We start from the raw sequence: 25,082 nt of genomic DNA, 5'->3' as shown, positions 1-25,082 counted from the left end.
TATATTGCCTCCACGTGTTTGACTATTAAGGTCACATACATCACTATGAATAAGCTCTAAGATAGAAGAAGCTATTTCAACAGATTTAAAGGATTTTCTAGTTATCTTAAATTGAATACAGGTTTGGCATTTAAAAATATTCTCTAAATTACATTTAGGAATAAGTCTTAGATTAATTATACGTTTAATTGAACCATAATTAATGTGTCCTAATCTACCATGCCACAAACATAACGAATCAACAATAAACATAATAAAAGAAATTTCATTATGTAAATTTAGGCAAATCATGCATCTACAAGAATAACCATGTCCCACAAATACATTATTTTTGGACTAGGTAAGCCTATCTGATTCGTACACAAGTTTGAAACCTGATCTATTAATCAGTTCTCCTAATACGAGATTCTTTGTGATATCTAAAACATGGAAGACGTTAAAAAAAAGGATAGTCTTCCCAGAAGTGAATCTAAGACTTACAGTCCCAACTCCAAAAATGTTGGAAAGAGAACTGTTTGTCATTTTCACTTTTATACATTCACCACAAGCTTCATACCTTGTGTAGAGACTTATATCATTACATAAATGTTCTGTTGCTCCAATGTCAACCCACCAACTACTATTGTTTGACACAACATCTACTAATAAACGAGCATAAAAAATTGTTGCAACCATTGCTTCCTCTGTCACTACCGTATTTGTCTCTTTCTTGAATTCCTTCTTTCGATGTCGGCATTCTCGTGCATAATAACCAGGCTTATTACAATAAAAACACTTACTATTTTTATTTTTATTTTTATCAGTTTTCTTCTTGAAGGAGAAAGTTTTCTTATGTTTTAACTTAAAATCAATCTTCTTGGGCTTATCACCCTCAATCATGTTTACTTTGATTTTTTCTATTTTCTCATCTTTATGTTTTCTATTATGAACATGTTTTTCTATACGAAGATGACGTTGTAGAGATTCCAAAGTATACTTATTCTCCTCATGTTTTATTTTTTTCTTATAACTTTTTTAGGATTGCGGAAGTTTTGAAATGATAGCTCCTACTTGAGAATCTTCTAGAAGATCGATTCCGGCAATCTTAAGATCCCCAATGATTAATTGAAATTCATGTACTTGAGACAGAACCAATTTATCGTTGACATCTTAAATTCAAAGTAATTACTAATAAGAAATTTTTGATTACTTGTCTCTTCAATTTGTATTTGTTTTCTAAGTCTTTCCAGAGTTCTTTGGCTGATTTGATCGTACGGTAGATATCATAAATCGAATTAAAGAGAGCATTAAGAATATAGTTTTTGCACAGAAAGTCATTCGCCTTTCGTTTCTTACGTTTTTCTTTCAATTTAGCATTGTCTTCTAAAGTAACATCAGGAATGAGTTATGATCATCTTGTAAAACGTATGCTATGTTCAATGCAGTGAGAAAAAACAACATTTTTATTGCCATCAAGTAAAGTGTTGTTCATTGAATCGGTCAAGACGAAACACATCTTGATTCATCATTTGGAGATAATAAATGTCGAAGCCTCCATCGAATAAGTATATTTGTCTCAAACTGTTGAAAATTCTAACCTTTAAATTAAGAGTAATTCAATGAAGGAAGAAAATTAACTTTTAGGCTCGAATCTGATTCAATCTCTTTTAGACAAATATTCTCCCTTACTGGTTGAACCACAATACATAAGGGATCAAAGAATAAATACCTTAAAGATAGAAAGAAGTCTACACTTAAATTACTAAATCAGATTATGTACAGTCCGATTTAATCTAAAACACTCGAAAAAAATAAAAAACTGATGATACTTATAACTTAAGCTTAAAAAGAGGAGAATACAAAAAATTTCAATGAAGAAATCTGATTTCTGATTGACTTTTTATAGTCTGTTGACCAAGAGTCATGATTTAAAGTCTCTTGGTATAATAGTTGTTGAATTGTATCTGATCTGAGATCTAACGATCCAGACTACACTTTATCGAAGGTATGTGTCTCATGCCTTTTAACCAATACCTTTTAGTTGAATTTGTATGATCTAGTGGCTCTGATCGCAACCGATCAGTTGTCATTTGATCTAACGGGTCTGATCGTCCCTGATCGGATACCAATCATGAATCAACATACTTGATTGATTCTGATCAGGTACTAATTTGATCCAATGCACCGGATCATTCCCGATCTAGTACTATTTTGATCCATCATATCTTATTAGTATCCAATCAGATATTAACTTGATTATGCGGTGCTAATCACACCCGATCCATCACACGTGACGAATCAATCACAATCATTGGATGGTTTCGTATACCAAAAACTTTAAGACTCCCCAACTCCTTGCGAAGTGCAAAGTGCGCCTCAAAGTACCTAATGCGCCCTAAACGCCCAATCGTCTATTCGCACGACTCATATACGTGTGCGCATGCGGGGGTGATGATTCATACTACCTCGAAGCACTGGATCAAAGCCTTAAAGGTATGACACAAATATAACTAAATATGTTAACTATTACTTATAAGGTACATCACTATCTTACTTGAGCAATGTGAGACTAAACCTTACATATACAAAAATCTCAAAATCTTAACTTAAGAAAAAAAACAAACAAATAAACCACAAAACTATTTATTTATTTTGATAATATTCAATAGCATTTGGGTGATGCTCCACCCCCAACCTCCCCACAGGTGATGTCACCTCCTGATGTTTGTGTCGTCAGACGCTTATTTGCTTCCTAGTGTGTACAGCTTGCCTTCTCAGGTGTTCATCTCATTAGATGTTTTTTCTTTCAATCGCTCCCTTCCCAAATGTAGGTCTTTCAAGAAGTGAGAACACTATTGCCTGACTCATATCACTCTTTGTCTTCATGCTAGATGTCATTGGCATTGGTCATCTATATATGGATCACTCATGCGTTCTTCCAAATGGAATGATCTAGACCCTTTTTGAAAGGACCTCTAAATCCACGACCTTGACTAAAAAGGTCCCAATTAGGCCAGTAGTTGTCTAAGTAGTTGATAGACTAATGTCATATATGGACTGATCATGAGTGAGGTGGAAAATTAATACATCCAATATGAGGGGGGGGAGAAAGGTGGGTTTTGAATTCAAGAGATTATTTGAACTGTTTCATCTTGATCCAACACATTTTATCTAAGAATTCCATTAAATTGCAAGGCATTGGATGAAAGAAGAGCATTTTAGTCATTTCATACCCCTTTGCCTAGTAATAGGATATTAAGGCAACAAAAGAGGGGACTCATTTTTTTTAGCCCTAACCTCATCCCCTCTCTCTCTCTCTCTCTCTCTCTCTCTCTCTCTCACACACACACACACATGGGACTTCATGTCCTTCATGTTCTTACCATAATAGCCTAGAATGATCGGTTAATTTCTTGGCCCGTATGCGAGATATCAATCTATAGTACCTTTGTCATTTGATCATCTAAAGCCTCATCCCCATTTACACAAGCTTATGTTAATTTATAGGAAAATTGATTGCACAAGACATTACGTTCGACACTAAGATGATGTGGAGGTGTGTACAAAACCATAGATGTTTTTTCTCGAGAAACAAGTGAAACGCATCAACGTTTCAGTGTGTACCTCCACATCAGCTTAGTGTTGAATGCAGTGTCCTACACAATTACTCTAGGACAACTCTAATTTATATCATGAGTTAAAAAGGGGGTAAATTCAACGCCAAGGTCCATCAAATTTACCCTTTTTTTTATCTATTGTTTAAAAGTGTCACATCGAATTCACCATTTTTTTCACTTAAGGTATGTTTGATTGCATGGAAAGTGACTGTCCATGGAATTTGAAATCCATGGAAAAATAGTTGTGGAAAATAGGTAGGGTTGGAAAATTAAATTCCATTGTTTGATTTTACTTGGACAAAATCATGGAAAATAATAGAAAAAAGAAGAAGAGGAGGAGGGGGAGAAGAAGAAGAAGATGAGGAGGAAGAGGGAGGGAGAGGATGTGGCGGCGATGGCAGTGGCAACGGCGAGGGTAGCGGCAACGGTGACGATGGCGGCGGAGGCGACGGCTACGGTGGCGGCGACGGCGACGACGATAGAGGTAAGTGAGGAAGAAGATGGGAGAACGTGGTGGCGACGACAGCGACGGCAGAGGTAAGTAAGGAAGAAGATGATGAGAAAAATCGGGGGAGGAAGTGGTGGTGGTAGTAGTGGCGAAGGAGGCGAGAGAGAGAGAAGGTGGCCGGAGATGATGATAACGGAGACGGAGATAACGATGGCGATGGTAACGACGATGATGACGACGACGAGGTTAGTGTAATGGTGTTGGTGGTGGTAGGGAAGAAGAAGATATGAGTGGGGAAGAATTGGGGATGGAAAATATGGGTGGATTTCATTTTCCCACCCATATAGGTGGGAAAATGAAATCCATGTTTTTGTGGACTTTTTGAAGGGGGTGGAAAATGAATTTCCATTTTCATATGCAATCAAACACTTGAAAAATGTCATTTTTCATGGAAATTGATTTTCCACCCTATTTTCCATGTGCAATCAAACATACCTTTAGTGTCCATCAAACGTACTAGATTAGTTTTCATACATTTATTCTGTGCAACTTGCTGATGTTATTTATCTATAGGTGTTGTTTGGATGTTAACACTAATTAATTGGGGGTATGTATAGTCGTTTTCTATTCTTTTTTTCCCTTTTAAGCGTAGTGTAAACGATGCCTGATTTTGGATTTTTTCACATGACTTCACATATTGTGATCGATTTCATGTCCGTTCTCTTCAATACTTTGAATAATACTTTGAATCGTGATTCACATTGGGTCATTGCCCCATTTGTTCTTAGATATTTTCTTTCCTATGTACCACGTTTTCTTTTCTTATCATATTGAATAGTATCATTAATGACCTGTAGGTGACAACCCCCATCTACCGGGGGATGCTGATAAATGCAGCTACTTTTCCACCAATACTTTGAATCACTATTTCAAGGGAAAATTGGAAAAACTCCCTAACTTTTTATTAATAGCCCATTTAGTAAACATTTTCTTTATTAATTGCCCCTTAGCCCATATCCATTGGTTAGATCGATGATTCAATTTGTCAATCACAATATGAAAAAAGCCCAAATTTGATGGCCTTGGGCCATCAAATTTCATAAAATTCGACGGACCAAGAGATCGAATTGGCATCGAATTTTTCATTGTCAATTTTTTTATTTTTTTCAACGGGCCGAAACTGTCAAATTAATGAAGGATTGGAGAAATTTGACATCTCTAAACCGTCAAATCTAGAAACATCAGGAATTTCGACGTTCCTAGACTGTCAAAATTCAATTTCTAAAATTCGTGAACCTTGGCCCGTCAATTTTTTCTGTCAAATTTTCCAATTTTCACATAATGAATATTAGCTATTCAAATCATTGAGATCAACCATTTACCCAATCGTTGAGATCAATGTTTTACAAACAGCAAGATCAATGATTATAAATCATCGATCTCAACATTTGAACATGAATAATCGACATCAACCATTCAAATTGTTCATCTCAATACAATTTGAATGGTTGATCCCAACATTTGAGTTCACCATTTTATTGGGGCAAGGGGGCATTAAAGAGGAAGATTTTACAACCTGGGTTGTTAAGATTCCACCCCAAAACTTGGTGCATGTAGAAAGACGTCCCTACCACCTGATCTATCAGGTAATTTCCTCTAATTTGAATGGGATAAAGTTTTTTCTAAGAACAATGCTGAAGTGACCTCAAGATTGCACCTCGCATGGCACATCCTAACCTGAAAGTGGATAAGAAGCAAAGATGCTTTCATCAAGATACAAGTGAAAAAGCATCTATGGTTCCACTTCCCATACACTTTCACGTCACGATGTGCGATATGAGGTACAATCTTGAGGTCACACCAGCACGAATCTTTTTCTAACGATGCATATAAGTGTTCGGGAATGCTGAACTGACTCTATACAACACTGCCCCCGCACTGCACTGATGTTGTGAAGTACAGAACCATATATCTTTCATCGAGATATGAGTTGGGTGCACTCGAGGAAAATCGATGGTTCCCTGCACAAACAATGTCGTTGGATGCCAGTGTAGTACGCCTCTATCTATCCCAGTATGGCAGTATTCCAACTACAAGTAGTTGGATGAATAAAACACTATAATTAATGACTTCATACCTAAAGAAATGAAGAAATCGTGCTTATAAATATCTGATCACAATTTACCATTTTCACCCATTACTTGCATCACTACTTCACCTGCACAATGAGTTCATCTTTGAATTGTTCATCAAAAAGTAAAGAACAACATGATGAAGCGGTCCGCAGATCTGCGAATTATCACCCTAGCGTTTGGGGTGACTACTTCCTCCACTTCTCCTTCACAGAGAACATAGTAAGTAACTGAGTGTACCATGTCACCATTTTTTTTTTCCGTAGAACTTCAAATAAAATCAACATTGGACTTCAAATAATATTACTTAAATTTTTTTGAGATGACTTAGGAGCTTAATCTTTATAACTACAAGTATGATAACTAAGGGAATGAAAATTGATCTCCATTTATTTTAATTTGAAGAATTAATAATTATTATCATTCTCACTCACGCAGACATCATCAGCTAAAGAGAGAGTTGAAGTACTGAAGGAAGAGGTAAAGAAGCTACTATGCGATACTGCCAAGAAACCCCTCGAACAAATGAACTTAATCAACACCCTCCAACATCTCGGTGTGGCATATCACTTCAAAGTGGAGATCGAAGAAGCATTACAACTTATATATGATGCCCATAATAAACATGATGATGATGGTGATGATAATTTATATACTGTTGCTCTTCGGTTTTGGCTTCTAAGACAACAAGGATATAACGTGTCTTCAGGTAAGTCCATGCATGTCCATCATTATCAACTTTTCCTTTATCCACGTTTCACATGTATCTTGATGAGCAGAGGTGTGTCTTGTATTCAGTTTGTAAGTACGCAATTTGTTGAGGTCATGCATCGGGTTTTGGGGGATCATGTTCCTTTTGGAGACTCAATGAAAATTATTTGTGCACTAAGGAAAATTATGTAATTAATTATATAGAAGTACAAGTTCATAACTTCAACCTTAGGTTTTCCATGATTGAGAGAAAAGAGATTTCAGTGGAGGAGAAGGTTAAATCTCTTAATTTGTAATCCTTCACTTGTGATAGTAAAGACAAATGATCACTTCCAAGAACGTAGCCCATATATAAAGGGTGATCCTCCTAAATCTGTCCTTACTTTCTGTTTTATTTTGCAGCCTGTGATTCCTATTTTCTAAATTTTTTTGCTACGATATATCTTGATCAAGGGAATTTTGAATGTGAAGCAGATGTGTTCATGAAATTCAAGGATGACGATGGTGGCTTCAAACTAGTCTTAATTAATGATGTAAGAGGCATGCTACAATTGTATGAAGCCTCACATCTTGGTGTACAAGGAGAATATATATTGGATGAAGCCCTTGCTTTCACCAGCACAAACCTAATGACCATGATGAACCATCTAAGCTCCCCTTGTAAGGCACAAGTGGATCATGCACTACAGCTACCGCTTTACAAAGGTATGCCAAGACTAGAGGCGAGACATTATATCTCTGTCTATGAAGATGATATGGCACGTAATGATTCATTACTAGAGTTTGCGAAGGTCGATTTCAATCTATTACAGTCGTTGCACCAGAGAGAGATAAGGGATGTCTCAAAGTAAGTTCAATAAATGACTAATCAACTTAGCCTGTTTCACAGAGGATTATTTTGGAAAATTGCTATAATACATACTAATTTTTCAATTTATAGGTGGTGGAAGGATCTTGACTTTAAATCAAAGCTATCATTTGCTAGAGATAGATTGGTGGAGTGCTACTTTTGGATATTGGGGGTTTATTTTGAACCCCAATATTCCCTTGGTAGACAGTTTTTGACCAAAATTGTCTCTATTACATCTGTAATAGATGACATTTACGACGTACATGGCACTTTGGAAGAACTTGAGTTATTTACAAATGCAATTGAAAGGTTTGTACATGGATGATTTACAAGTTAATATCAGTTTTCTTAGTAAGTATAGTTGATTTAATGTGTTTTATCATGCTCTCTTGCATCTCAAGTAACTAATCCTTAGATTTCAATTTCTAAGTTCAGAACTTGTAATATTTTTCTATGTATTTAACACCATTGTTAAATCCTTTTAAACATGAATAAAACATGGTAAGCTACACTAATTCCTAGCTAGAATCATCTTTGTTGTTCGCCTTCCTTGTTAAATAAATAACACTTCAAATTCTACAGGTGGGATGTCGAGGCTTCTGATACGCTACCGGAGTACATGAATGTGTGTTTTCTTGCATTATTGGATGTTGTCAAAGATTTTGAAGAATATATGAGAAAGGAAGGAAGATCACACTGTGTATACTACGCAAAAGAAGCAGTACGGCATACTCTGATCTTTCATGTTTAATTAACATATTAATAGATTATTTTGTTGGTGCTAAATTTTCACTAAAATGATTATGACATGCTTGATAGAAATCAGAAACTAACTCTGATTCTATTATGTTTATACATATAAATGTCATTAGTTTTATAAAGGCCTATTGCTTTTTTTGGTTAATACCAGATGAAAGGTTTGGTTAGATCCTACTTTGTAGAAGCCAATTGGTATAATGAAGGATACGTTCCAACATTTGAGGAGTGTTTGGCTGTTTCAACAATGAGCAGTGGGTACCCTATGCTTGTTGTCCAAGCTGTTATTGTTATTGGAAAAGAGGCAACAAAGGAAGCCCTTGATTGGCTGATCGGTGTCCCTAAGATTGTTAGATCTTCATCTCTGATTGCTCGATTTCTTGACGACATCCAAACTAACAAGGTTTGTTATACAAGGATTATCGTCATTTATTTTTCTCTTTTTTTTGTACAAAAAACCTAGATATTTAAAGGAATGTACTCATGTTATTTAACATGTTTGAAGGTTGAGCAAAGTAGAGGAGATGTTGCTTCGAGTGTTCAATGCTATATGAAGGAGCACGGTGCCTCAGAAAAAGAGGCGTGTGATGAGATAAGGAAATTGGTTGCAATTGCATGGAAAGACATTAACGAAGAGTGCCTCAAAGGAAATTATTGGTTCCCTCTAGATCTTCTTAGGCCAGTTCTCAACTTTACACGAATGAGTGAAGTCATATATCAGTATGGAGATGGGTACAGCGACTCTACAGGTCGAACCAAAGATAAAATTACTTCATTGCTTATTAATCCTATTAATTTGTGAAAATATGAAGTTAAACCTGTAAGGCATGTCTTATCTTGGGGGATATAAATAACTATTACCCATCTTTAATCAATTAAGTAACCCCCAATTTATATTTGCTTTAAGAAATAAATGTGATATTGCCGACAACACTTTAAAGTGAGAAACATGGTGATTACTTCGAGTCTATCCTACGTAGTACTTTGTTCAATTTCCATAATGGAGAAGAGTGACTCATTGAATAATAATTATTATTATAATTATCATGCATGTAAAAATCATGACCTTGTTCATATTTTTAAAAAAGTTGAAAAAAAAAAATTAAATCTTATCAAAGGCTTTGAAAATGAGCAGTCATTGAACTCCAAATTTTCAACAAAGAGATTTTTATATGTGTTATCTCAACCGTTGAAATGTACTACAGAGAACTATAGGCAAAAAGTACTTTAGAGAAATGAGTTGTGATAATCGGACTCCCTCCTCTGACATACTCCACCATACTCTCCTAACAGTCACGTGCACAGAATCTTAGATTTTTTGCTCAGGATACATACTTTCACATCCCCATAAATATGTGATGTGTATCCCGAGGAAAAAATCTATTAGAGCATGGGGGAGTATGTCAAAGGGATATTAATTGGTGTGGAAAGTAGTTTTTGCCTTGGGCAATATCGTAAGGACTTAAAAACTACAAAATCAAAATTATTTTTAGATTAGGCCGTCCGACCACATTTTTATGTGCAAGTAATCCGAGCCTTAATAATAATAAGAATCGTGATAATCTAACCACCCCATGTGACATACTCAATCTCGACTCCCCCTGACATGACATGTGCTAGATCTGTACTCCTCGGGATACACAACTGCACTTTTATGGGGATGTGCAGTTGTGTATCACAAGGAGTATAGATCTACGATTCTCGCACATGTCACATCAGGGGAGTCGATTGAGTATGCCATGTGAGGTAGTTAGATCATCACGACTCTAATAATAATCCCCTTAGTTCTTCACAAAGGAGTATCTTCGGGGAAAGGGCTGATTACAAATATTTATAATATAAAAAATAAAAATAAAAAATTTAATCACAAATCTTAAAAATAATCCAAGTATCTCATGAATCCTAATCTTAATTAGCATTTGAAACAGTGTTGGGATTGTTTTTCTTATTATGATAATGATCCCTTTTTTATTTATATGATGTTGTTAAACATGGTTACTTAATTTTTGATTTAGTTGATATATGCTTTATAGGTGTTGGAAGGATTCAATGTTGGGCCCGTATGTGCCATTGAAAATTATTCACATAAAAACCCGTAATCCTGTTCGTTAAATATGAAATCCTATGGTTGGGTTAAAGCATGACTAAGAATAATAATTTAAATCAATAATGTTTTAAATATATAACAATCTAGTGGTTTTTAATCTAATAAAATACATGTGGTGGTGCCAAGTGCCAACACTATAGAGGGGGTCCTACAATTTTAGGTCGGGGGTCAAAATCAGGTGTTGTTTTCTTCCCAATGATGTTGAAAGTGATCTTGATATATCATTTGTAGTTTGATAGTGTCCATGTTTGGTTATCAATTTGACGATGATAATCACCTAATTTCTGGGTTGTAAACCTATTCAATCCTTGGTTTTAAAGCTCGTTTTGACAGCTGGTCTTGTCTGTGAATGAGACCGAGTTGTCTCGAACGAGTTTTTCGATACGTTTGAGACGCCTCGTTCAACAATGAGAAAAATGAACCTGGGTTTTAAATCTTGTCCGATAAATTGACTTATCTATTTGTCTCGTTGGTGGACGATATCAAGACGTATCAGACGAGTCAGTTCGATTTTGGACGAGATTTAAAACCATGATCCAACCTAAATTTCCTTTCTAACCTCGACAGGATTAATAATGGTTCTTAAAGACCAAACCAAGATGTCTAGACATCACATAAATGTCCTTGTCTTTAACTTTCAATCAAAACAAAATTTGACTTTTTTCCTTAAAATCAATTATCTTCAAATCTTTTAATTGAGTCATGGTAAATTGATGCTCTTTGTACACTCCCTACCTATAATGCATAGAATCATATATCAATAGTCTTTTCTCTTGGGCAGGCTGTCCCAAAGTCAAATATAGATTGTTCAACTATTTTTGTGTGGTCTTGTACAAATTGTGACACAAGTCCGAAAGCTCTATTGACTAGCTGGCTTCCAAGAAAGACACGGTTAGATGACTATAGAGTTTTATAGGGCAAACCCGATTCCAAAGTTCGCAATACATGACCAAGAGTTTTGTGGAGATTATCCCAACATTTTTTGACTTGGGATCCACAACAAAATGGAGGTGAGCACCTATTCCAATTAAGCATGTGACATGACAAATAGAAAAATCAAATTACACCGACATATAATCACCATGTAAAATGAATTATATTTGAAGCTTTAAAACAAACACATGTTAATGTTTTTCTTATTGCGGTATGAGCAGAAAATTATACAATACAATTAGAAAATTGAGAAAATTATATAAATGAAGTCAACAAAAGAAGATGTATGCAATTTTGAACAAGAGAACCCCTACTACCTTCTCAAATTTATACTGACTTAATCGTCAAAGTGCAATCACATAAACCACAGAGCTATAAATCAACTACTAGATTCGCCATCAAAACTGAGATCAGGGAGAATGAAGCTGGAAAATATCTGATACCCACAGTATTGTCTCTCTAAACTAATGAAAAATAGCCTAAATCAATTGTTATTGAGTTGCCGATACAATTCATGATTTTTCTACTGTGCTTAACAGACTTAGAGAAGCCATTTCGAAAGTTGGTCAAGTCGTCAATGGTTTGTGTCATTTTTTCAAGAACTCGGGAAAATTGCTTTAACAAAAGATTGATCATTAACCTCTATGATTTACTGCTCAGGTTGTGATAGACAATGTTCATGGATGTTGCAAAGAGTTCAGTTTCATCAGATATGCTACTGTAAATGAAGCAGCAGAAGGTATAAATTGCATGGATGGCAAGGTGAGCTAACCTAATTTTTTTTTTTTTTTTTTTTTTTAATAACCGAGGGAGTATCCCATCAATACTCTCACGTAAGCGTGACAGACTAATCTCCCTTGGGGGCCCCGCATGACCAACCCCATACGAGATTTAAGGGGACTAACCCAAACCCATTTAAGTGCCACACAAGGTGGTGGGAAGGGGATTCGAAGACAAGACCTGGGGAGCACACCCAGTCTTACCATCACGCCCAACCTAAATTTGACGAATCACCCATGAAACTGCAATGCAACTTTGCGGTCCTGGGTTCAAGTCTAGCTTACATACCAAAAATAAAAAAATTATTTGACTCTTGATATGGAATAATAATTACGAAACCTTTAATTCACTATTTTCCCTCAACGGAGCTTCAAGGATCTTCTATTTCATGGCGCGTAACAAGCAAGGATACTTGAAATTGGCAATTATTCATATTCAAGCTTCTGAACCTTGTGTGCCACGAATAATATGGTTGATCAAAATTAAATAAAAAATGTAAAGATGATATTTAAATATCCACGAATTTGAGGAAGAACGAAAAGAAAAAAAAAAAAAAATTCAATACAACACAAATCAGTGTAAGGAAGAAAAATTATACAAAAGTTTCCAACATCGAAGCGTTCATCAGAACATATCAATTTATTGCCGTCTCAATTTAGAACTACATATCAATATGCCATAGTTCCTTATGAAGCTAGAGAGTTGAGCTTCTTCTCAAACTGTTTGGAACGTCGAAGGGCATCCAAGGCCTCAGCTTGTTTTCCTGCTCGTTTCAGATTGATTGCCTTTACCTTCTCTGCCTTGATTCGTTCTTCAAGCTGAATTCTCTCTTGGTTGGAGTGTTCCCTCTTTGCAGGACTCTGCTTAGCAGATTCTGATCTTTCCGGGGGGCGTGAAACAATCTCACTGTCTTGCAATCCAATTGCTCTCAATGAAGACAAAAGTTGAGGATCGAGAAGATCCTCCACACCCAAATCATCCATTCCTTCTGTTTCATTAACAGGCTTGCTAGCGTTCGATGAATCATGGCCAGCCGATCCTTCCAACTGGGCCTCAAGAGCCTTCGCCAGTTCGAACTCAGCATCAGCTTCTTCCGTCCGACCATCCCTTCGCAGCTTAAGAGCCCTACGTTTATGCGCAAGGGACTCCTGTTGAATCTTGAAACGATCTCGACTTGTCATTGGTTTTGGAGTCTGGTCTATCGTTCTGCGGTCTTCTATCACAACCGAAGTATCGTTAGAAGTAGATACATCGATAGGGCCCACATCAGATTGGGTACTGATTTCTTGCATACTCTTCTCCAAGAGCTTTGCCTGCCGTAACTCCTCTCGAGCTTCCACTAATTTTCCCTCCCTTTTAAGAGAAACTGCATTTCTTTTATGGACTAGTATTTCATGCTTATGGGAAGTTTGATTGTCAGTATTGAAAGCAGAACTCATCCCATGGGTCGGTATTTTCTCAATCACACCAACTGTTTTTTCTTTCTTTCCAAATAAAATCTCATCCTTGCTTTCTGTTTCTTTGTTGGGAATCTTCAAAGTGCCAGGTTGAATAAACAGATTATCGAGAGGGGCAATGTTAGTAGAATATCCTTCATTTTTCACTTCTTCAACGGGTAATTGAGAACTTTGCCAATCATCCCCGGTTAACAAGTCCATTAGATTTGCCAACTGACCCGATGGAGCAAACGAAACCACATGTTCAGCTATTCTTGTGTCGGTTGGAGGATCCAGTATTGCTATTAATGGAGGCCGGTCGTCTCCATGAGGAGGATTACCTGTGTTATATTTGTTCCAGCCAAACCCCATTGATGTCTCAGAAACTTCACCCTTTGGACCCACATACAATTCAGACATATCTTTTGATACTTCCTTCACAGCCTTCATATTTCCGAGTTTCCCTTGAGAAATCAAAGATGATCCAGCACCATCAGATTCCATGTGCTTGGTGGAGTTGAGCAGTGGTTCTTCCTCAGGTACTGTCATCTCCTCGATTTGAATCTCTAATACCTTAGCCCTTCTCAACACTTCTTCCGCCTCCTCAACCTCTCCTTGCCGTCTTAGGGAAAGCGCCTTTCTTTTCAATTGTAAGAGTTCCCTCTGAATTTCAGCTTTATTTCTTGATGCTATAACTGGGATTTCAAAGCGTTCAACATTGTCATCCTTCCATCCCAAATTATTTAGCTGAGAGAGCAACGCCGGATCATGCATATCTTGTTCCGATACATCTTCCTCCACTGAATTGGTCTCTTTGTTGGCAGAGTTTGTCGGCATCTCTTGCTTTGGGACTTCGACCTCAGACATTTGGGCCTCTAATACTTTCGCCATTTTCATCATTTCCTCAGCCTCGTCAGCCTCTCCTTGGCGTCTCAAAGTGAGTGCCTTTCTTTTCAAACCTAAGAGTTCCCTTTGGATTTCAGCTTTACTTCTTTTTGGTGCCACAACTCGGATCTCAGAAGAGGTGTGGACTATAGAGGAATCAGTAGTAGTGTGCTCATAACGATTACCAATTCTCTTAGGTCTGTCTTCATCCTTCCATCCCAAATTCTCTAGCAGTGACACAAATTCTGGATCATGCATATCTTGTTCTGTTACATCCACATCATCAACTTCATCCCCAAGACCCACAGTTCCAGATATAACAGATTGTTTGCTTGCCGATTCCGAGTCCATTCCTCCAATATTCACTTTAGTTGTCCTAACTTTCGAAGCACTCTCCATTTCTTCAAGTTGACATTCAAGAACCTTTCCTTTCCTCAATTCTTCTTCCGCCTCGTCCAATCGTCCTTCCCTTCTTAAAGCAAGGGCCTTCTTTTTGAGATTCAGAAGCTCTTTTTGAATCGTTAATTTACTTTTCGGTGGCAGTGCAACCATTCCATCATCCACCTTCATTAATTTTGAAGATCTTTCTGCAATTTGAGAGGTTAATTGCTTTTCCGTTGTAGGATTGGGTGCGACGGAACTATTTCCTTGAGACTGCAAACTTTCAATATCCCGCTCGAGTAATTTTGCCTTCCTTAGCAGTGTCATTGCTTCTGCAACATTACCAGTCCGTTTTTGGTTAACGGCCTCTTTTTTCAGAGATATAACCTCATTTAGTAATTTCCCATCCATAGAAGCAGATTCCGTTCAGTGACCTCAGGGTGCTCTGAATCTTCAGTCCAACCTAATGATTTTAAAGTCGAGGCAATCTCCGGATCATACATATCCTCATCCATGACTTCACAATTGCCATCAAGATTGAGATCATCAGCGACATTAACAAGATGATCAAAATCAAAACCACCATCTCGTTCATTTGGCATCAATAAATTGTCATCTTTACCATCATCCATACCGTTGATCAAAGACAATAGCTCTTCATCCGAATCCTCCGCATCGGCCAACAACTCCTGTTCTTCTAATTGTTTTTCTAGAACTTTGGCCCTCTTCAGTTCTTCCTTGGCTTCTAGAAGCTTCCCTTCCCGCTTAAACATAAGAGCCTTCTTCTTAATTGCAAGGACTTGGGTCTTATCAATGCCACCCGTTCCCGAGCCTACACCCGATTTCTTATGGACTTCTCCTATAAGGCTAGACAGTTCGCCCTCCAAAGTCATCTTTGCTGGCTTCGTATCTGAAGCATGAAGATCAGCATCAGACCATCCCAATTCTCTGAGTTCAGCCGCAAGGTCATCCTTCTTTTCTTTACTTGATTGGGAAGAAAATTTGCTCTTTCTACTACCTGATTCTTCAGGTTCATCATTTGAGCTCTGCATGCTAGCCAAACTGCTGGAAGACAAAGTTTTTTTGTGGTTCTTTCTTAATGCAACTTCTAGAGCCTTGGCCTTCCTCTCAAGTTCCTTCCCTCTCTTAAAAGCTAATAGAGCTTCGTCGGGTTTGCCTTCTCCCTTTAAAATTCTATATTTCTTTTTCTCTTCTAATGCCTGTTGAAGCAACTTCTCTGGGCTACTGGACACGATCTCATCTGGGCTAAGGATCTCTCCTTTCCCATCTTGAGTAGAAGCTTCTTCACGAAAACTTGAACAAGAAGCATTGCTGGCAACCCTTTGGAGATCAGAAACCACACTCATGGTAGTGAATTCCCTTGCGGACAAAGATTGTTGCTTCACATCAGTGCCTAGAATTTGATTTAGCACTTCATCCTCATGCTTTGGAATCAATTTTGAAGTACCTGAATAAAAGTGATTGGAATAGAGTTAGGTGTTGAGCTACTTTGAATTTTATAAATTAGCAATATATGTTTTTGAGGACGATTAGACTTAAAACCAAATATTAGCTAAAAAGTTATTGAAAGAACTGTTTGTGACCTACACCAGTGTGAGAACTGAGTAAACAAAAATATGCAACTGATTTTCACGAGGGGGTGACATATAATTAAAAAGATTGACATTCATGCCAGCATATAAATGCAGCAAAAGTATCTATTAAAATAATCTAAAAGTAAACCTTCAAAAAAAAGATTATCTAAAAGCCTAAGCATTATATGAGTGCTAGACAGCCTTTACCAAAATGCAACAGGATAAGAAAAAAAAATGTTCCCACCTCTTCAAATAGGAAGGTACGTGGTTATCATCTACGTCAGTAAGCTTCAGTTGATCCATGTAAATTTTCCCTTAGTGCATATGCGATTATAAGTACGGATCCTTTCTAAACATAATAAAAATAACAATAGCCAAGGGAGTTTAACTAGATTGTATTACCTTTTTTTTCCCTTTTGATAAGTAAAAGGTTGCATGACCTACTCAATGTATCTTTATTTAGTACCAGGAGTTATTATCAATAAAGGTAGTACCATCACTTTATAGTTTTTTTCTTTTACTAATTTTATTGTTTTCTGGCAGGTGCCAGCTAGCTTAGTAGGTAAAATCTTTGGGTGATGATACCATAGACCTAAGTTCGATTACCGAGTTCCTGATCTCATTAAAAGCAGGCTTGCCGATCAAAAAAAAATTATATTATTTTTTGCCACTTAACCATGGAAGCATCCTAATATTACAAGCAATTGCATTCCATATAGATTCACAAGTGAACTTCTCTTGTCAAAAAAAAAAAATTCTCAGAAATAAGAGTGTCTATAATGAAGGGAAAAATGAGTGATTGACTCTACACAATTTTTCCATACGAAGCAAGATTTTGGGATGATCTTCTTCTCTCCAATCATATTGTCCACCATATGGATTTGGCAAAGTACTGCTGTCCGCAAGAAAGCTACTTTAGACTGCACTAAAACTCTACAAACCAAATTGGCAGCTATCCAATGATCAGGTATTTAACTTTGAGAAACATAGAAGGCCAAAGTAACACAACTGAGTTCATGTCAACAAGCAATTGTTTTGTTTTGGGTTTTATGATGTTCTTGTATCTTCATGAGCTCCATTTAATCTCCACAATATTGTTGAGGATGATGCAAGGGATTGTAAATACTAAATACTACCTATCAAAAAATAAAAAAGAGGGACGGGGGAGGTTGTAAATACTACTGTTTCTTGCCAGTAATCCCACAAAGACAAAGTCTCAGCTTATTCTCCCCAGAAAGGGGAGGCAAGAGAAACTGGATTTTCAAAGATTTCAATGGAAAATAAATAAATAAAAATTGTTCCACTAGTATGTATTTTTAAATTTCTATGATAATTTTGACAGCCAATTCATAGGCTTCCTACTTCCCAAATTTTACTATTAATTGATACACTAACCAGCTTATGTTTCCAGAAGCACCTATAACATTTATATATGCTGAACAATGAGGGTAAGCAAATACATCTGAAGTCCAAAGACTGGTTAGTGCCTTCATTTAGAGAATGTCAATAGTTAATTAATAAAAATTTTGAGGTTTATGAGAAAAGACTTAATTTTTCAATCCAGAACTTTAAGAAACCTTGGAACAGGAAAGACCACTTCAAAGACCTAATTTTGGTGACAAGCCTATTTCTCTATGTTGTAGCTGTTAAGTCACAAGTTCCATCCTAGCTTATGTAGTCCATCAAAGAATGAGGAAAGAGAGATGTGTCCTATTCAACATTTCTGCTGAAAGAATGCGGTGACCACATACAACTTTGTTCAACTTAAGCTATAACTAATATTTCTTTAGTTTATAAAACAGATATTTTGGTTGCACTAGATTATCTAACGAATTTTCAGATTTTCAAATTTTGCTTCTATTAAGAAAGGGAATAAAATTAACAGGGGTATTAAAAGGATATGGTCGGTAATCAAGCATCAAGATTTAGCATTCTAATAATTAGATAAAATCATAAATAAAATGTGCTTCCTACAACGAAAGACTCAATATTCGATTGTTGTAGTGAAAATAAAAGAGTTCAACCATTGGAACAGAGGATACCCTTTAACAACATGCCTAGTTTAATCCTTAATGTAGTATAAAGTTATTAGTCAGACCTCTTCCGGTTCTATTCCTTTGGCCATGACGCATCTCAAAACGTGCTGCCTCCTCAAGTTTTTTGCAAGGATCACATATTCGCACTGGTGAGTCACCTTGCCCTCGCAAAACCATTCTCTGCAGAGTGCAACTGTTGCAAAATAAGCCCCCACATCTTCGGCAGTGATGCTGAAATCCAGATAATAGAAAATTCATAAATGAGAAGGGAAAATAACAGATAGATACGAATAATATATGGAAGAACATCACAAGCCACAATTACCATATGGGATCTAATTCTTTACAACGATGTTTCATCAAGAGGGGAAGTGGTTTTGACATAGGGAGAGGAATATAAATAAAGAAGAAACTAGAAAAAAAAAATAGCTTGTTGGAGTTGCAAATTGACTTGGGCTTACTAAAGATAAGGGCCAAAAGCAATGATGTAACGTATATAGGACCATAATGAAATTAAATTAACTGTTATAAAAGAGACGATTTCATAATTGTAAAGACCACCATAATAAGACCTTTCTTAAAGCCTTGAGCCTTTTCTTATAGCATTGCCCTAAGATGAACCTCAAGGCATAAGCCTCCAACATCTTTGAAAACATCAGTTCAAATAACCAGGGGTAATACAAGATTTGCGCCAAGTGCTACAATATCCTTTTAGAACAAGTAGAAAGCATTTCTTTTTTAGTTCATGGAGTCGTTTGATGGAATCAACCATCTAAGATCAACCTTTCTAATCGTGTGCCAAGGATCATTTCCAACTATCCTAACTAGTTTCATAGATTCTTAGGCTATTACTCAACTCAATTCATCATCATCATCGACACTTTATCTCAAAAATATGGGGTCGGTTGATTGACTCATGTTCCTCCATTAAATTGATCTAAATTCATGCCATTTGTTATTCAGAAGTCCTTAAATCTGTACTCACTATCTTAATCCACGTCTCTTTTTGTCGTCCTCTCTCCCTCTTTTGGAACAATCAGCTTATATATCCCTTATAATTGAGGACGGTTTTCATTATACATGACCAAACTATCTCAATAGAGTCTCCCTGGTACACATCTATTGGAGCTATTCCCACATTTTCACAAATGCATTCATCTGTAATGTTATCTTTTGTAGTCTTTCCACTCATTCATCTCAACAAAGCAGCATCTCTTCCATACTCAATTTTTTAACAAGATACTTATTTCTTGATTGCCCATCATTCAGCTTTGTCAAGCATAGCCAACCTTACTATCATTTTATAAAAATAATTCCTTTTCACTTGATTGAAAAGTATCATTCACATAGCAATCTATAAGTATAGACGAACGGGAAGTGATTATTAATACAGTAGGCCTGCTATTTTTTAGGATTTCTTGTTTAAAATTATTAATGATGCGTTCTTACTAAAATTGTATTCCATCTGCTCTGCATTGATCTCCTTATTCTAAAATTGTTGGACTCTAAACGAGTTCTCTAGGGTTCTATCAGTCCAATTTATCCCATAAAACACAACATCGAAAGCACCCTCTACATGGAGATTAGCATAGCAAACAAACAACCCAAACCCCAAAATAAATATCAAATCACCAATAAATAAATAAATAAAAAGATTGAAAACATGCTAACATATGCAAATTAATCAAATATTCTTTTTAAAATCAAGAAACAAGAGACTTCCCAACATATATAAAAAATGATTAAAAAAATAAATGATTCATATTCTCAAAAAATCTCATAAAATCATTAAATAAGAGAAAAAATAACGATGAATTAATAAGAAAAAACCTTTCGATTAATGAAGGTGAATTGGGAAGAACATCCTTGACAGTGAGACGCGTCAACCACCCAATTATTTCCTCGCATAGATGGTTTTGCAGGTAAACCGATCTTCTCTAACATCTCGTTTTCCTTACAGAAAGAGGAGATCAAGATCCAGTAAAATAGAAATCGAAAAAGGCAAGATCGAAAAACCTAAAAATCCTTAATCGACTTCACGTGTTGTTGCTTCGTCGTGGTTTCCTGTGTTTCTCTTTTTCTTCTTGTAAAAGGTTCCCTTTCAGTCTCAGTAGAACTTGACCGTCTTTTATTTGTACAAATAGTTTAATGTAACAAAAATGTCAACAAACGGGGTGGTGGCGCAGTTGGCTAGCGCGTAGGTCTCATAGCTTCTGAGTAATCCTGAGGTCGAGAGTTCGAGCCTCTCTCACCCCAAATAAAAAGTTGCCCTTTGCGGGGATAGCTCAGTTGGGAGAGCGTCAGACTGAAGATCTGAAGGTCGCGTGTTCGATCCACGCTCACCGCATTTGTTTTTTCATTTTTTTTTTTTAACAATAAATGTTAGTTGGCTCAAAATTGGAATGGATTTGATGGGTATGATTAGATAAAATTATTATAAAAAGAGTAAAAATTGATCACATGAGTTCATGCAACATATGTTTAATAACATATAAATTAAATGGGATTTGATCAAATAGTTAGAAATTAGAATCATTTATATTTAATAAAAGATTGAAGGTCTTTAAAAAAAAATTATGGTCCAAAGGGCTTTGTAGAATGATACATATGCATGGTTTTAAATCTCGTCCGAGATGACTCGCCCAAGTAATCTCGGTCTTGTTCAGCAACGATACGGATATACGATGTGTCTCAATATTCACATCATATCGCGAGATAACTGAGATGTCTTTGATGATATTTTGAAAATCTCAATCGAGTCAACTTGGATTTTGTAGATTTTGATTAAAATAATTATTAAAAAATTAATATTTATTATATGACTAAAACATGATTTTATGACTAAACATTTTCTAATCTATCTTATCTTATTAAAAAAATCTAATGAATTTAATTTAAATATATCTAAATCAATTATTATAAACCAAGTTAAGTGGATTGTCTCGTCAGTGACATCAAATCGAGTATTGAAACCCATGCGCACATGTGGATCTTTACTATTAGAATGATTGAAGGATGGATATTGTTGACCGAAATCTGCATTAATTAAATTAAAAAATATGCAAATGCCCAGTGCATGACGCAAAGCATTTATTCAATTAAGGTTATGTTTGGATTGAGAGAAGTGGAGAGAAGAGAAACTCAATTTACCTCCATCATGTTTGGATTGACAAAAGAGAATTTGGGACAACTTCGAAATTTTAAAACATCTTAAAAGAGATCAAGGGACAGAATTGAAATTATAAATTATTTTAAAAGGATTTCTCTCCGCTTTTGGAGAAAATAGGGGGCTAAGCAAAGGCAAAGATATGCAATTATTGATACTCAGGCTGTTACTCTGTCAAATTCTAAGTTAACTTGATTGTCAGAATATTTTGTAAGGACCTCCCACGAGACCATCAGTTTGGAGAATGCATGAGAAAAGGTTGAAGGATCGTCATAAATTTACCCCTAAAGACATTATAAATTGCATTTAGGATATGCCAAACCTAATGCATTTCAAGGTTAAAAATGGCCTCATTCATCTTCCTTTCCTTCATTCTCATATTCATAGTTTAGTTACAAATTCATTGTCCATGCACATAATAGACATTTTCACTCATGTTGTTACGATTGAAATCATACAAGCCACAAGAAATCAATATTTATTACCCACAAATCTCTAATGAGGTTTTGACCAAAAAAATAACTATCGTTATTATAGAACATGACTTTTTTATAAATGTATTTTATAATATCTTTAGGGATAAAAAATACCTTATTCCCTTCATCTTCGTTTAAAGGTAACATTTAAGATACATCAGTAATCACTCTAAAGATATTATAAAGTACATTTAAGATATTTTATAATACATTTAGGATCACTAGAAGTTTACCCCTAAAGATATTATAAATGCAATTATAGAACATGACTTTTTTTTTTCATATACCATGTAAAGAAAAAGTGAACACAAGGACGAAGGGGAGCGCGGTTTCTCGTTTGAGCAAATACATTGAATTTTGAAAATCATTACCAACTCACTCCGATAAAGATTCCTTCTTGTCCTTGTCCAATAAAATAGGTTCCACCCAATCTTTAGATAAAGTGTCGACACCCGATCTCTCCCATAATTCTAATGGGATCAGACTGAATCCAAGAATTTCAATCGCAAAACTACAATATCTTATGAATGAGGCACAGAGAAGGAACAACTCTTCGAAATTACAAGGTAGGAGCAACATCGATCCCCAATAATAAAAGGTCCATTTGATACTCATAGAGCTCTTCAAAAGTTAAATAGGAAATATTTATTCCTAGTTATTCATTTTTAAAGTGATAGAAACGAATTTGTGATCATTTCATGTAGAATTTTCAGGTGTCCACTCCTTATCTCAAAAACGAGTAACTTGACTTTATGAACATAAACATCTGTCTCATGGCCATATAAGAGAGGTCCAATGTTGGCAGAGGAACCTTTTGTTGTTGATGGCATTTTGAATTTAGTTGATGTGATGGCACTCGATAAGGATAGTGGCAAGTCACAACATTGAGGTGTTCTAATAGACATATAAAATATGGGTCTTTAAGAGGATGTTTCTATGTGGAGATAATAAGTGATTTCTTTTAAAATTAAGCTCTCTGGGATCGCCAACTGAGATGCCAAATATTGTCAGGTGGCCCATTTTTTAGGGTCCTCTACTTCCATGAGTATATGGTCTACCAACTTATGAATCTAAAATTCAAAACTAAATAAATAGAGTCGTGATAATTTGATGCCCTCATCATAGAACTGTAGATCATTTACCTCGAGATACACAAGAAAAAGATTTATGATTCTATGTATTCCGAGACAAATGATCTACGGTTCTGTGATGAGAGCATATGTCAAAGGGGGGGGGGGGTAGAAAATCATTATTCAAATAAATATTTCGATTCATGATTTTTTTGTTTTTGGGCTTCAAATTTTATCATTGAAGGAATGAAAAGATAGCCTTTTTTATTATTATTTATATTTATAGTTATATATATAGTTATAGTCTTCAATGAAAATGCTTCAATCCAAACTCATGTAAGTCATCAATCAAGTTGATTTTTAGTGTGTAATGGGGTCTTGTCCCTTTTAATAGTTCAAGATTGGCACTTAGGAATGAGGGTCATTGTGCCTTGATCAAAATTGTCTCCACTATTATCATTTCTTTCATATAAGTGCCTGTTTTGATTTTATAATCCTCCATCATTTTCTCTTAATTTCTAATTAACTGTTCAATATGTCGTTGATTTTGTAACAGCTAAAGCACTAAGGTCCATATGTGGTACCATGGGTTAAGTAGCATGGTTACTTAATTGCCATTGAGTTTACCCAAGGAGACTAGGATTGGATCGAGTGGTCAACCTCTTTGAAGTATTCAATTTGGCTTCCTGGATTTTCTAGTTAATCCTTTTTATTCCTTAGAGGAGAGGTAGAGTACTTAATCAAGATTCGATCGAACTTTCAATCTTTTAATGGGGTGCCTAGCTAGCTTGGGCATCAAGCTCTGTATATTTGAATGGGTCGTATATGCTTAGGCAATACTCAAGTTAAGTCTTCTACCCTGGGGGGCAGGGGACTTGGCTTGGGGCCCTTGGCCAAGTCCTCGACCTCAGCCAAGGGAATTAGTTGGTTTGGATTCAGAAGATATTTTTGGATACGAATCTCAATTCAACTTTTGAGACAAGTTCTAGTGAAAAGAACGAGCAAAGAAGTAGATTGAGTTGTGTGAAAAACTGTCTTCTCATATCTTATACAACATGTCTTTACTTATTTTAGTTAATTATCAAAGCACCCTCTAAAATATTAAGAATTTTCCAAAATGTGATCAACTTTGGACGAAATTTTGATTCCAACTCACTATTCATTTTAATTCATAAAACGTGAGCAACAAGATCGCAGGTTTTTCAAATGAAGATTTCACAAGTTAAAGTGACAATCTCGTAGATTCACTATTTTTAGCTAGATTGTCACTTTGGAATAAAAATATCAACAGGACTACCACTTTAAACCTACGAGGTCATCATTTGAAAAACTTGTGATCTCAGTGTTCATATTTTGAGAATTAAAATGAACGGTTATCTGGAATTGGAATTTCGTCATATTCAACTCACGAAATGGCAATTTACCTTAAAATATTTTTCGCACTAGAAAATGGCCATGACCACGTCTCAAGAAAGCAAAGATCTTAAGTTTGAATCCCTCCTTAGGGGCCAATCTTAAGGATTTGTCCCAAAAATTACTTGTTACATGTTCTGAGGATTAGTCAGAAACTCAAAGAGGCCCTGATGCCTCAATTTAGAAAAAAAAAATGTAAAATCTTAATGCATTTATCATAATATTAAAAATAATAATAATATTATGATCCAAGTTCTGAATTTATGGGAATCCCTTTTCATAATCACCAAACAAAAAACGTTTTGGCAATT

At 35.8% G+C, this 25,082-nt stretch overlaps 2 protein-coding genes and 2 non-coding genes across 4 annotated transcripts; 3 read left to right on the top strand and 1 right to left on the bottom strand.

Moving 5' to 3' along the window:
• The first annotated feature begins 6,242 nt into the window (after window positions 1–6,242).
• Window positions 6,243–9,426, top strand: LOC147387335 ((-)-germacrene D synthase-like). Its single transcript, XM_086420036.1, has 7 exons — window positions 6,243–6,398; window positions 6,615–6,885; window positions 7,362–7,734; window positions 7,828–8,046; window positions 8,320–8,458; window positions 8,648–8,896; window positions 8,999–9,426. The coding sequence occupies exons 1-7, from the start codon at window positions 6,270–6,272 to the stop codon at window positions 9,293–9,295; spliced, it is 1,677 nt and encodes a 558-aa protein (XP_086276162.1). The 5' UTR covers window positions 6,243–6,269; the 3' UTR covers window positions 9,296–9,426.
• Window positions 9,427–12,854: 3,428 nt separating this feature from the next.
• Window positions 12,855–20,743, bottom strand: LOC147387334 (phosphoinositide binding protein). Its single transcript, XM_086420461.1, is given in 4 exon segments — window positions 12,855–15,443; window positions 15,446–16,483; window positions 18,709–18,877; window positions 20,477–20,743. Coding segments are annotated over 4 exon segments (3,765 nt in total). The 5' UTR covers window positions 20,591–20,743; the 3' UTR covers window positions 12,855–12,999.
• A 74-nt stretch (window positions 20,744–20,817) lies between these two features.
• TRNAM-CAU (transfer RNA methionine (anticodon CAU)) lies at window positions 20,818–20,902 on the top strand. The gene is given in 2 exon segments: window positions 20,818–20,855; window positions 20,867–20,902. It is a non-coding gene; the product is annotated as a tRNA-Met (tRNA).
• An 18-nt stretch (window positions 20,903–20,920) lies between these two features.
• TRNAF-GAA (transfer RNA phenylalanine (anticodon GAA)) lies at window positions 20,921–20,993 on the top strand. The gene has a single exon. It is a non-coding gene; the product is annotated as a tRNA-Phe (tRNA).
• The last annotated feature ends 4,089 nt before the right edge of the window (window positions 20,994–25,082 follow it).

This window comes from Akebia trifoliata, chromosome 13 (assembly GCF_017979445.1).
Source record: "Akebia trifoliata isolate Shusen 1 chromosome 13, ASM1797944v1, whole genome shotgun sequence".
Taxonomy (NCBI): Eukaryota; Viridiplantae; Streptophyta; class Magnoliopsida; order Ranunculales; family Lardizabalaceae; genus Akebia; species Akebia trifoliata.
Note: the sequence above shows the minus strand (reverse complement) of the source record. Positions and strands in the feature narration are given on the sequence as shown.